Genomic DNA, 13,556 nt, shown 5'->3' on the forward strand with positions numbered 1-13,556 from the left:
GCAGGCTACTTCAATGCAAATCCGCTGTCAAGCTCCGGCGTGGTCATATTGGAGCCTTATCCTGCTCAAGTGGGCTGGGATACACGCACCCATACACACTGTGTCCATTTGCGCCGTATTATCTGAGGTAAATTGTCCATTTTCTCATCCACAACATTCCGTACGACCCGCCCCCGGCATCTCTGATTGGTTAGCTGAGCTTTGAGGTGCCTCCATAGATGATAGAGCTGTATTTAAAGTAAACCTGCACATCTGGACAGCGGTGCTGAACGACATCTGTGGCTTCTGGGCCACTGAATTACACGTATGGCGCTCGACTTCGAAGTGAACCAAAACGGAGCACCGCAATTGAGTCTTTTTGTAAGCTGACTTTACTGTTCAGAAAGGAGAGCGAGATCATACAGAATACTCTACAGACACGACAGGTCTACTGAAACAGCCTACGATTTAGACCTATAAAGTAGCCTAAAGTAGGCCTACAGAGCAACTGCAAATCCTAGGCTATAGTATTAATAGTGGCCTATATTACATTGATTTAAATAATGTTCCTTTTTCCGTACGCAAAATGTCTTGTATGGGCCCTTCATCTGGGAACAACATCTCTACTATGTTTGAAAGTCGCATACTTAGCATACATTAATTAGTGCAAGTTATGAATTGGGCCTAGGCCATCTTTTTTTTTTTATCTCTTAGAGTGCTGCAAATGTTGATCTCTAGATATGAGAGATGGCCTCTTTTACTTTTTCAAAAGACCTAGGCAGATTAATTTGCACTGAACACAAATTAGGCAGCCTAATCAATGATAATATTACAGAAAACGTCTATAGAACTTCATAAAAACGCCACATAACGGCCTATATAGCCTACATGAAATTAGGGTGTTGGCTAGTGAATAATAACAGAGGACAAGTCCATAAGGCTATTTGTGCATTGACAAAGTCTCATTATTCGTTTATTCCATGATGTTTACCAAACCAAATATAAAAACAGATAGCTCATGAAAAGAGGATAAACTGGCATAGAGATATCAAAGGAATTACTCCATTTATAATGGACCTAATGTCCCATCAGGGTGTGTGGAGTGTGTAACAGGTGTTCCCTGATACACTAGCGCCCTCCTGTGTATCAAAAATAAAACCTCTGTTACACAAGAGGCTGACAAAACGGGAACTCCTCCCCTTACAGCGACTTCCTGTTAGAGAAATAGCAAAACATCAACAGCTGAATGTATGAAAGCATTTCAGCTAGGTAAGGTAAGCTAATAGACAACAAACATTTTCTTGTAATTGTTGTGTCCATAGTTGTCCAGTTGTCCATAGTTGACCATAGTTCTGTGTGCTGTCATCAGCCAGCCAAATATTTAACGTTCAGTGAAGTTTAGAAAGCGGATGAATGAATGAATGGCATGTTATGGACGGCAACATTATATCAACTTCACGTGTAATTAATGTCACGTGTAATTAATGTACGAGTTTGAATTGTTATTTCTGACAAAGTAGGCTAGGCCACTGTTGGGTACTGTACTGCCAGTCAATGTATGTACAATGATGTAACCGACCTGCTATGCATAGGCACAATGGACTCGCTCCCAACTCACGTGTTCATCGTGAACTTGATGTGACTATCCTGTAAATCAGTGTCCAAAAGTGTGGCGTGGGTCGACTGATGACGGTTTATCTATAGGCTATGATAAAGCTATGGGTATCTTATTTTTGTTAAAAGTTAATTTGACGGTATAACCTTGAATGTGTCTGAATATTTGCATTGTAGGGCATAGGTTTTTGCATTGACAGAAGCCTGTCAGGAAATGCTCTAAATGCTACTCTGAATCTGGGAAAGTTATTTTCACTCATTTTGAATGGTTTCGGCATTGTGATATTATTAGGCGATAGCTTGCCCAGTGTGTGTTTCACTCTTATTTATTTCCACAGTCTTCACAACCTGCCAGGATAAGATGACATGCATTTGTGAATGAGTCACAAGACTTTTCGTTAATTTTCAACAGTGAGCATCAAAGCGAGGAGTCACGGCTATCTTGCGTTGGTTGGGCTGGTTCAGGATGGCAGCTCAGGCAAATAGGGTGATGGCATTGTCAGAGTGGGAGGACCGTTGGCAGACGGGCAGGACTGGCTTCCACCAGCCCCAAGTTCACAAGTACACAATCCTTTAAAATAGTGGAATTATAGTCAGGCACGACATAATTGCTTTTGGATGATTAACTGCAGTATTACAGAAACATCATGGTCTAGATTTATTAGAGTTGTGGCTAAAACATTTTTACTTTACCTTTAGCACTACTATTTTGTTCATTCCTGTTCACTTTACATAAACAAGGTACGGCAGTGTGTTTGCCTATATGTTTACGCAATGTCACTCTTTTTCATTGTCTGACAGGCTGCTTGAAAACAACCTTGACAAGGTGCTGTGTGGGCGAAATGAAGTCCGGTTCTTTTTTCCTCTCTGTGGGAAAGCTGTTGACATGAAATGGTTTGTCTGTAGTTTTACTACCTGGTGTTATGAAAAGTTAAGAAGCTTTGAAGCTTTACAACCTCACCTTTAGTCAATTTAAAACAATGCTAGGATAGATATGGTTATGGTTATTGTATTTAGTAGACACTTTTGTCCAAAGTGACTTACAGATGGATGAAGACAGGCATCAGGTGGTGTTTCAAGTAAAAGTGGTCATAAAACCATATTGATTCTGACATTCTTTAAAATTATTGTGCATTTTTTATTATTCTGGAAGATTTTAACTGCTACACTCTGTGAATGTATCCTTCATGCAGGCTAGCAGATAAGGGCCATTCCGTGGTAGGGGTAGAGATATCCGAAAAGGCTATTAAGCAGTTCTTTGAAGAGCACAAGTTGACCTACAGTGAAGAGTCTGTCCCAGCCATACCAGGAGCAAAGGTGTTCAAGGTACACCATTTTACACACTTATAGTTTACTCCACAACAGTGAAACTACACCCTTTTAATGAAATATACAGTATCCTTTTAACTATGAAATAAGTTATGTTTGCATTGCATTCTTTATTTGAACATTGTACTTTCAGTTTACTGATCTAGATCATACTTTGAATGTTTGATTTCTTGCATGATTGAAACACTGATTTTTATTCTTTCACACAAACATATGTCACAGACCACTTGGAGGTGCAAACAATATCAGAGTTTTGGTTGATTTGACCATTAGTTTACTTCAAAACAGTCATTTTACTTTCGATAGACAATAGCATTACATCATGGGAGTGATTAACATCATAAAAATGTAGACTGGAGTAACTCAACATTTGACACCTCTGATATGTTTAGTGTTCTAAAGACGTCAAATAGCCCGCTATAATTACCAAATTCATAGCCAAGGAGCCAGAAGTGAACACACATGGATGGCTATAAAAACTGTGCTTTTTCAATGGTGATGCAGCGTTTGTTTGCACCTCCAACAGCATGGTGTACCTGGTTACCGCCTGGTTACCGCCCAAAAACGCCCTCAAATGCCATTTGTGTGAAAGAATTTGAAAAGGATAAAATAACTCAGCCTAGGTCCCATTCTGGCTCAGCTGACAAACTGGTGTCTCTTGAGAGACCCACATACTCTAAATGTGATCTATATCAAGATTCTAGCGATAAAGACAAATATGCAAAAAAAACACATCTCATTTCCTTTGCAGAGTTCCAACGGAAAGATCTCTCTGTACCAGTGTGACCTCTACAAGTTTTCCAGGTATAACAGACACAATTCCTACTTAGAAATGAAATATAGCTGCAGATGGCGATTAATGGGTTCCAAGCAGTTGTGGATGAAGTGGCCTCTAAAGGGAAATGGTTGAACTGTTCAACTATCTGACAAAAAAGGCACATGCAGTATAGGAAATGTGAGTATATATGGGACAGGGCTCTACAGTGCGCCCATTTCACTCGCATATGCGAGTAAAAATGATGATGTGCGAGTGCAAAAAAATATTTAGGCGCACTGGTGCGAATGACTTCTAACCATGTCAATGTTTGTCTACAAAATACACCGCAACATCGAGAAACAGTACTGGTGCAAACCATAGAATCACGTCGCGAATGCAGCATAAAACTACACCTCCCATCAACGTTAGCAGTTTCGCGTTGGGACTCGATAGTAGTAGTCGCTTCTATGAAATCCATGAGCGCGCAGAGAAAGCGGAAAGTTAGACTAGCCAGCCAAGATGAAAAGATTGAAGAAATTAGTTCTTCCGCCTTCTATCCACCGAATTAATTGGATATAGGAGGAACAGGATAAGATTCTGAGAATGCAGTGAAAGAAAGGAAAGGTAACCTAACATGCTTTTTAGCCCAGTTGACGTATTGGCTGCAATATGCAAAATATAGCTGTAGCGAACAGGCATAAAAGTAGCTTCCCGTAGATAGGTAGAACGCTACTGACAACTCCAGGCTTCCACGCATGCTTGTTTGTTTACACCGAATACAAGCTTAAGTGCAAAACGAGTGTAGGCCTAACGTTTGGCTACTGCCCCCAGCAATGCAGATATTTCAAATAAAAAAATAAAAGTATAAAAATATATATATATCCTTGATTAGACTATGTTTTGTGGAAGAGAAAATTGACTGTTTTAGTAGTAGTATTAGGCAGTATGCAGTCAGATAGGTCACATGGGCATATTTGGATTAGCTACAGGTGGATTCACAAATAAATAAATTAGCCTACATTTGGCAGGATACTTGATATACAGGCTAAATGCAAATATGGCAATGTATTATATTATTTTACATTAACAAAATGTAGGAAAATAAAACAGACTGAAAATAAAGTAGGCACTGATCTTTAAAATCCTGTTTCCTGTAGCCTAAATGTTGTCAGTCATTCTTAATATTCGCAATTGGTGCACTGGCATGTTTAACTGTTAGCTGCAGTGTAATGTTAGATTATGTGTAAGTTAAGTACAGAACTGACTGTGCTCCCAAATTTTTGTCTGTGCTCCTAAATTTTTTAACTTGGGGGCACAAGTGCTCCTGGAAAAAAATGTTAGTGTAGAGCCCTGTGGGACCAAGAATAAGCACACAAAATTTCACAATTGTAGGTTAATCTCAATTGTACCACCCTTTTTGTGGCATATTTAGTATATAACTTCTATGTGTCAATATGAATGAGCTTATGATCAAGCCTAGCCTGGGATAAAAAGGAATTTCAGTTTTCAATGTACTGCTTTGGGACTTACAGTGAATATTTGGGTGTCTGTATGTTTTATGGTTTTTGCTGCAAAGCGTGTTTTGCTGCGGAAAAATAATCTGTCTCTTTCTTTAATGTCTGTATTTGAAAAAGTTGTAATAACAGACAACGTCCTACTAATGTTCTTATCACTTTTGCAGTGATGTTGTAGGGCAGTTTGGGGGAATCTGGGACAGAGGTTCCCTGGTGGCCATTAACCCCTGTGACAGAGAAAAGTGAGCCCCTTTCTCATAAACTTCATAGCTAAATCACCAAAATGCCTCACAGGACTGAATTGTTTATAATGTTATGATTGTTTTTATAGGTATGCTACTCTCATCCTATCCCTAATGGACAAGAACTGCAGGTATCTCCTGGACACATTGTTGTATAACCCAGAGTTATACAAAGGTAAGAGCAAACATATTTAGCCTACTGTTTGAATACATCGGTTCAGATAAAATTGAGAAATGAGTGGGGGGAGAAAGTTATAGCTCTGAAAGTTAAAAACAGAATTTATGTCATGCAGGTCCTCCATTTTTAGTTTCTGATGAGGATGTTAAAAATCTCTTTGGTAAGTGTCACAGTTGATTACACGTGTCTCCTTCATGTTATGACAATGTAATAGCCTCACAAATGTTTAGTATAATTTTACATTAGTATTGTCATCAGTTGTATTGTCATGCTAATTTAATTGCAGGTAAAACCTGTGATATTGCATTCCTGCAATCAGAGGATGCTTTCATGGATCGCCACAAGGATTGGGGTTTGGACTACCTCACAGAGAAAGTGCATCTGCTGACTCTGAAGGCTAATTAGGCCTGAATGGAGACTAAGTGGGTTTGAAGAATGGTTTTAGGAAAGCAAAAATGCTGCTAAAATGAGTGATCCTCTTATCAGAGTATGTGTGACATAATCTGTGTTCTTTTTGATTGATGTTACTGATGTAATTTTCTTCATTAATTTGACAATAAACAAAGCAGGTTTTTTATGCATAAGGTTGTTATTATCTCAAATAATTAAGTTTAAGTTAATAAGATATGTGAATTGCGTATCAGAGCACGCTGCCTGGAAGGCACTAGGGTTAGGCATGGGTTAAGGTTAGGGTTGGGGTTAGGTTTGGGATTAGGTGCCTTTAAGTCAGCGGAGGCAGCGCTGCCTGGAAGACGACGTTGGGGGCATAAAACACCATCGAGCAATAACAAATCAACTTGCTTGACACGTTCAAATTACAATTTTTGTAAGTGTACATTTTTGTATGGAACTAAAAATTCAAAAGTAGTTAAATAGACAAAAAGCCTCAAATGTAACCATGGATGAACAGGCTTTGGCACTGTGGCAATCACACAGTCAGAACAAGTAACTCAGTGATACCAATATTTTCTAATCAACTGGCACAGTGCAGGGCCAGGACGGCCCTGACAAGAGAAACAAGCTGGAACTGCATCTGTTCAAATCTGGGCCTTCACCAGACCTGGAGTTGATCAACAGCAATGCAAGTCTGTGTCACTTTGAACTTAAGCTATAATTTACATATAAAGTAAAGTATAAAGTAACTTGGTAACAGTGAGGAAAAAGAGGAGGGAGAAAGGTCTGCTGGAGAGTTAGCCTACATATGCTCCTGCCACACCACACTTGAGTGAAAGCCTTTCTTAGAAATAGGCAAAATGCAGACGGTGGGATCACCACAGTTCCTCTCGAAGGGCATAAAAAGAACATTATTGATCACATTTACCTGGCTCTGTCATCTACTATCATGATACATCAAAAACACGACACGACATATCACAACTGTGATATTTGTGTTCACAAATATTAGTTAATGCATGGTATGCCAGCCAACCTACATTTCTGACATCCGTCAATGTCTTCTCTGCTCATCTTTGTCAAGCCAACTTTATTGTGAGCTGCTGGTGTCCTTTCTCCAATCAAACCAAAATGGCATCCATTAGGTTAACCTACACTAGAAACGGGAAAGACTCATTGAAGTTATCTGAAGGCATAGACAAACATTTATAGCAAAGGTGCATTGAATGAAATTTCTTCATTAGCTTTGCCATTAATGTTTTCATTGCCCACATACATGCTTATAGACAATCCCTACCTTACGTAAGGCTACAAGGTCTTTAAATGCATACTGTAGATAAAACAAAGCATAGATAATACAACCGCTGAAACTAGCAATGACAGTCAATTAAAAAAACTGAAGAACATTGGAGATAATTAGGACTTGCCGAGTCATTTCTAAAGGCATAAATATAAAAGTTAAGTTGTAGGTTTGCAGAGAATGCTCTGAACTCTAGATGAAGCTTCTTGTCTGAAACAGGATGTCAAGAGATTTGTACTGTGCCCTCAGATCAAGATACAGAGAGTTGAAGAGAAAAGGAGACAGAAAAGAGTGAGAAAATGAGATACACAGAAAAGACAGAGAGATTATATTCACGGCTATCCTGCGTTGGTTGGGCTGGTTCAGGATGGCAGCTCAGGCAAATAGGGTGATGGCATTGTCAGAGTGGGAGGACCGTTGGCAGACGGGCAGGACTGGCTTCCACCAGCCCCAAGTTCACAAGTACACAATCCTTTAAAATAGTGGAATTATAGTCAGGCACGACATAATTGCTTTTGGAGGATTAACTGCAGTATTACAGAAACATCATGGTCTAGATTTATTAGAGTTGTGGCTAAAACATTTTTACTTTACCTTTAGCACTACTATTTTGTTCATTCCTGTTCACTTTACATAAACAAGGTACGGCAGTGTGTTTGCCTATATGTTTACGCAATGTCACTCTTTTTCATTGTCTGACAGGCTGCTTCAAAACAACCTTGACAAGGTGCTGTGTGGGCGAAATGAAGTCCGGGACAGAGAGATTATATTTATATTTTCAGAACAAGAAACCACTTGAGAATTTTCTGGCCTAAAAGTTTAAGCATATGGAGAATAACTTCTGTGGAAAAAAACAAAAACAAGCAATTCAGCCAGCAATTCCTTAAAGGTACACTATGTAAGATTTTCACGATGTATAACCCTTACGAAGCCAATTTGATGGTAAACAAACTTTTAATAGGCGAATTGTTTGCCTAGCTATACAGCATAGACGTAGCGAGTCACAACCGAGAAAACCAGCCATGCAACTTCAAGAACTGTGGCCCGACAAATCTCGCGAGACTCATGAAACATTACCTTGTCAGTAGATATAGTTCTTTGGAGATAGTTTTTGCCTGTTGTTAATCCTTCACCTCCACAACAAAATCATTTCTATTGTGTACAGGGGGAATAAGTCACAAGAAGTTTGGGTAACACTTTATTTTAAGGTTCACATGTTAGCCACCAATACATACCTAATTAATACCTGTATTAGTGACTTGTAAGGCATGTGTTAGGCAACATTAACCATTTGTTAGGTGTGTATTCACAAATTTCTTGTTCATGACGAATAAGGCATTTATTATTGATATAATCTTAATAATGACCTTGTAAGCCTTGATCTCTACATACTAATTAGTAGTAAGTACCAAAATAGAATATGCATAACCTACTTTACTGTCTGAATAAATCCCAAATAGTAGGAGAACAGTTGTAGAATAAGCAAGTGTATGGCTCAACCTCATTGCTGCATTTCACTGCAGGTTGCTGTGTCAAACAGCACTTAATAACTGGGAGATTGGCTCCCAAAAGTGGAAACTGGTTCCTTGGTATCAAGCACATTATCATCATCAATACCTCTGCAGAATGTACTTATTAGTCATGAATTGGTTCCATATTCTAAAGTCAGGCATTATTATTATTAAGAATTATATGATGGGAACAGTCTAGACTATAACTCCTGGTCAATACAGACATTCTTTACCCTTAATACATTGCTAGTGCATACATTGTTCATTCAAAATATGGTCCCTGTTCTAAAGTAGAGGCTGGGAGGGTGTTAACAATAGAAAAGAAGATGAGAAAAGTGACAGCACTGACAATGTTTATTTAACAAGTTCTGTAAACATGTTACATTGTACTCTCAATGAGCTCACAAATCACAAAAAGACTAGCAAAAGCTAGTTTAACTAGAATTGACAGGATAAAAATACGTCTTTTAAACAAATAAAAAGGGCAAAAGAATTGTCATTCAACACATCTGTGGTGGTCTTCTTTGAAACGGGACCCACCTACCACATACAGTATCAAAAACTTGTACACAGCAGGCCTATTTGCCTGAAAACTGTGGCAGTAAAGAAATAACACAAAAGAACATTTGCTATTTACTTGCCAGAGTGGACTAGTATTTTATCAAAATTGGGAGAAGGTTTTGAATAAACAATGTATGCACTAGCAATGTATTAAGGGTAAAGAATGTCTGTATTGACCAGGAGTTATAGTCTAGACTGTTCCCATCATATAATTCTTAATAATAATAATGCCTGACTTTAGAATATGGAACCAATTCATGACTAATAAGTACATACTGCAGAGGTATTACTGATGATATGTGCTTGCTGCCAAGGAACCAGTTTCCACTTTAGAATGGGAGCCAATCTCCCAGTTATTAAGTGCTGTTTGACACAGCAACCTGCAGTGAAATGCAGCAATGAGGTTGAGCCATACACTTGCTTATTCTACAACTGTTCTCCTACTATTTGGGATTTATTCAGACAGTATACAAGTAGGTTATGCATATTCTTTTTTGGTACTTACTACTAATTAGTATGTAGAGATCAAGGCTTACAAGGTCATTATTATGACCGCCGCTAGCGAAGCTAGCGAAGCGGTCATATAGGGATTGTCAAAGTTTTTTTTTTTTTTTTTCCCGTCATCTACTTCCTGAATTTTTGGTCAACGATACCCGGGACACCGAACCACCGGGGCACATGAAATTTGGTGGGTATGTAGCCCCACTAGACTTTTACGGAAAAATTTTGTTTCGTCCCCAGGGTCCACTCCCCCCCCGTGCTGGGCCCCCCGAACCGCAAAAAAAGCAGTTTTTCCTAAATAACTACCTGAACCGTGGCACCGAGGATGAAGAATCTTTTATGGTATGTTGGTCTCAAGGGCCCACATCAATCTGGCCCATAATCACTCATTTGTGATTTGCACCCCCCCTGTAAAAAATGAAAATGCAATATTATTCTGCTTTAATCGCCCCTATCTTCAGTTAAGATGTTCAGAACTGCACCAAATTGTATGTGTATGATTGACCTGGCATTCTCTGGGGGTATGCCAAGTTTCGTAGAATTTCATCCATGGGGGGGTCTTAAAAAAATTAGATTATGTGTACATTTAGTGACTGTACACTGTAGGCCTGTAGATGGCGGTGCACACATATACACATGCACACACACACAGGCACCCACATACTATCGGTATTAGAACGGCCGATACATAATTACAAATTCAGTAGGATTAAAAGAAAGCCAAAATAAATATTCATCATCATCATCATCATCATGGCTGCATTTCCAGTATTGGCGATAAGTATTCGTTTGTCCACTAGATGGCGCATCGTTGCAGTGAGACGTAATTTTGTTGGAAGTTAAACGTGGGTTGGAATAACAATGGACGCTTCCTACAAGGACTATAGTTTACCGCAGAGAACGTCTAATAAGGATAGGATGATGTTCACATGAAATGTAATTCCCATTTCTTCTTGAAGCCGAAATAAATCTGAGGATGTTTATCGGACGTGCTTGGTTTTTACTGCATGTAAGTTAATCTTATATCAATAAGGACCTAGGTAATGTTACCGTTAGCGTTGGTTGAGTGATGGAGGCCAATTTGATTGATTGCATTTGTAGAAAACTATAAATGCGGTTATACCAAGCAAATTGATAGCAGCACTGTAATTGTATATTTCGACGGTCATTTGTTGCACGTGCTACAAAAATCATTCTGTGCAATGGAAGATTTACTAACGTTACACCGGTCTGATACAGTTTTGCCTATACATGCGTGAGACTGAGACGCCTGTTTATTTTGTTTTAAGTGCGTGCAGGGTGTGAGAGGGGAATCGATGTGCTTTGATTCCAGCTTGGTAGTTGTAGTCTGTGAAATTAAAAAGCACATGTGTGTGAAGTATCCAAACAATGAGACCTTCATTTCATTATGGCTGCTTTAGCAACACACCTTAAGCTACTGTGTAGTGGGTCCCATTTAGAAGTGGCTACTTCATTCGCGCTTTCCTTGACTCATGGAGCTGCGTGAATTTTATTACAACTTTTCGCCACGATATGGCAGTTTAAGTACGCTTGATACTGTAAGGCGTAAGCCATTGGTTTCCAAAGGAGATTTTATTTGTGTCGCCAGCATAGCCTATTGACAATTTATGTTGTAAATAGGCCTACCTTATAAGCCTACCTGTAGCTTAGGGAAGCTAACAGCTTTCTATTAGGATCTAGTTTGTTAGTTACAGTTTTGTCATAACTCCCTGATGCATTTTTGCATTTAGAATAGCCAGAGCGTGAACAATATCGGGTGCCTATGGACTAGGCTTGGTGAACCCAGCCTGATCTGCCCGCTATTTATTTTTTGATTTCTTAAAAGATTGAGCTTGGTCTGGTGAAAGCCAGACTAGCCATGGACCTCAGTTACACAATGCAAGGGAACATGAATCAGCCTATATTTGCACGAACAATAACGGACAACCGCTCTTCAACTTTGGCCCGTTAAAATGTGTATGAACAGTCTAGCGACGCATTTCATCAAGGCCCATTTGGACATGTCAGTTATTTGCACCACTAGATGTAAAACAGCATTTCGTTTCAGACTACTGTTACTTAATTTGTGCAATAACAATAACGTTTCAGACTACTGTTACTTAATTTGTGCATTGACAATAAAGTATTACATGAACTAAAGATGACTAAAATCTTATGTAGAAGAAGAAACATTCACAAAAAAATCCATCCATCCAAAAATGACCTTTGTTTTTGATAGCTGTTGAAAATGGCATGGAACTGACAGAGATGTTTTTGTTTATAAATAAATAAATAAATAAATAAATAACATTATGCTGATACCTTTTGCTTTTCCCAAATACAATGTAGCCTACAGGTGTAAGTGACCTTTCATCAATCCAGTTGCAATGGATGAACTGTGATGAACTGCCCTACTTGTGATTGTTTAGAGATTTTAAAGGTTTTATAACAATGCTACATCTTCTTTGGCTATTCTACAATCTATTCACCTTTTCAGCACCAGTAGGCTACTTTCTGTGCAGCCGCACACACACACTCAGGCATGCCAAACAAGCATACACAAAAGTTTCAAGAGTGGGGGATGGAGTAAAATATGGAGACAAATTGAAGTGTGATTTATTTTCGCGGAACGGATGTACAGGACTGAGTGGCGGTCATGTTTTGTACCGCTATGCGGTACATCTAGTTAAGATTATATCAATAATAAAGGCCTAATTCGTCATGAACAAGAAATTTGTAAATACACACCTAACAAATGGTTAATGTTACCTAACACATGCCTTACAAGTCACTAATACAGGTATTAATTAGGTATGTATTGGTGGCTAACATGTGAACCTTAAAATAAAGTGTTACCGAAGTTTGCTATTTACAACAGCAGAGTAAAATATAAATATATCGCGACTCTAGAGGGAGCTCTACAGTCGCCAAAAATACCTAAACCTGCATAGTGTACCTTTAAAGGAGAACTCTGTCCAATTACATTTTAGAGTGTGGTTGTTCAAGGTCACTAAGTACTGTTGGTAAGGGAAAAAAAGGGAAAGAAAATCGGTGCAATCTAACTCAAGGTATTCTGCTAGTGTGGCTATGGCAGCCAGGCGGCTAGAAAGCGGCTAGACAGAGTGTTTGTGCCTTAAAGGAGTACCGTCACACCGGTGTGACGGGAATGTTGGGAAATTAACATTCTAAAGAATATCTGGGTTCATTGAATTCAACATAGAATTTTAGAACCTTCAATTGTTGCGGAACTTAGAATGTTCAAAAACCTACACCTTTAAGGGTTAACAGACTGAAAATGTCATTACAAGTGCTGTGCAACATGTCCAGGATCATTACAAGTGCTGTGCAACATGTCCAGGATCATTACAAGTGCTGTGCAACATGTCCAGGATCATTACAAGTGCTGTGCAACATGTCCAGGATCTTCACGAGACACCACTATGCGAGTTTAACTCAGTAATTGTGAAGAAACAGTTTACATACAGGGGGAGGGAGCTGCACATGGGGATTTTGAATTATCGCACCTGTTCAATTCTCGCTGGGGCGAAGAAATCGGAAATGCAGACGTTTTGCTCCACACACTTTTGTCCTCCGCCTTCGAGTGGATACTATGGTTTTCAGTACGTTAAGATGGCTCACTTTGATTTTTGCTATTCCAGAGCCAATTTACAATTGGT

At 39.0% G+C, this 13,556-nt stretch overlaps 1 protein-coding gene across 3 annotated transcripts; it reads left to right on the top strand.

Annotated features, from left to right (window-relative positions):
* The first annotated feature begins 1,181 nt into the window (after positions 1–1,181).
* On the top strand, positions 1,182–6,197 carry LOC143140925 (putative thiopurine S-methyltransferase). 3 transcript variants are annotated; one of them, XM_076302083.1, is made up of 9 exons: positions 1,182–1,253; positions 2,006–2,154; positions 2,395–2,487; positions 2,787–2,919; positions 3,674–3,726; positions 5,361–5,435; positions 5,525–5,610; positions 5,729–5,773; positions 5,900–6,197. In XM_076302083.1, the coding sequence occupies exons 2-9, from the start codon at positions 2,060–2,062 to the stop codon at positions 6,016–6,018; spliced, it is 699 nt and encodes a 232-aa protein (XP_076158198.1). In that variant the 5' UTR covers positions 1,182–1,253; positions 2,006–2,059; the 3' UTR covers positions 6,019–6,197. The 3 variants fall into 3 exon arrangements, with proteins under 3 accessions (XP_076158198.1, XP_076158199.1, XP_076158200.1); XM_076302084.1 differs by having other exon boundaries at positions 1,185–1,248; XM_076302085.1 differs by having other exon boundaries at positions 1,195–1,253; positions 1,932–2,154.
* The last annotated feature ends 7,359 nt before the right edge of the window (positions 6,198–13,556 follow it).

This window comes from Alosa pseudoharengus, unplaced genomic scaffold (assembly GCF_046254945.1).
Source record: "Alosa pseudoharengus isolate Yale_2024_CS ecotype anadromous, Long Island Sound unplaced genomic scaffold, YU_APseudo_1.1 YU_APseudo_1.1_scf_23, whole genome shotgun sequence".
NCBI lineage: Eukaryota > Metazoa > Chordata > Actinopteri > Clupeiformes > Clupeidae > Alosa > Alosa pseudoharengus.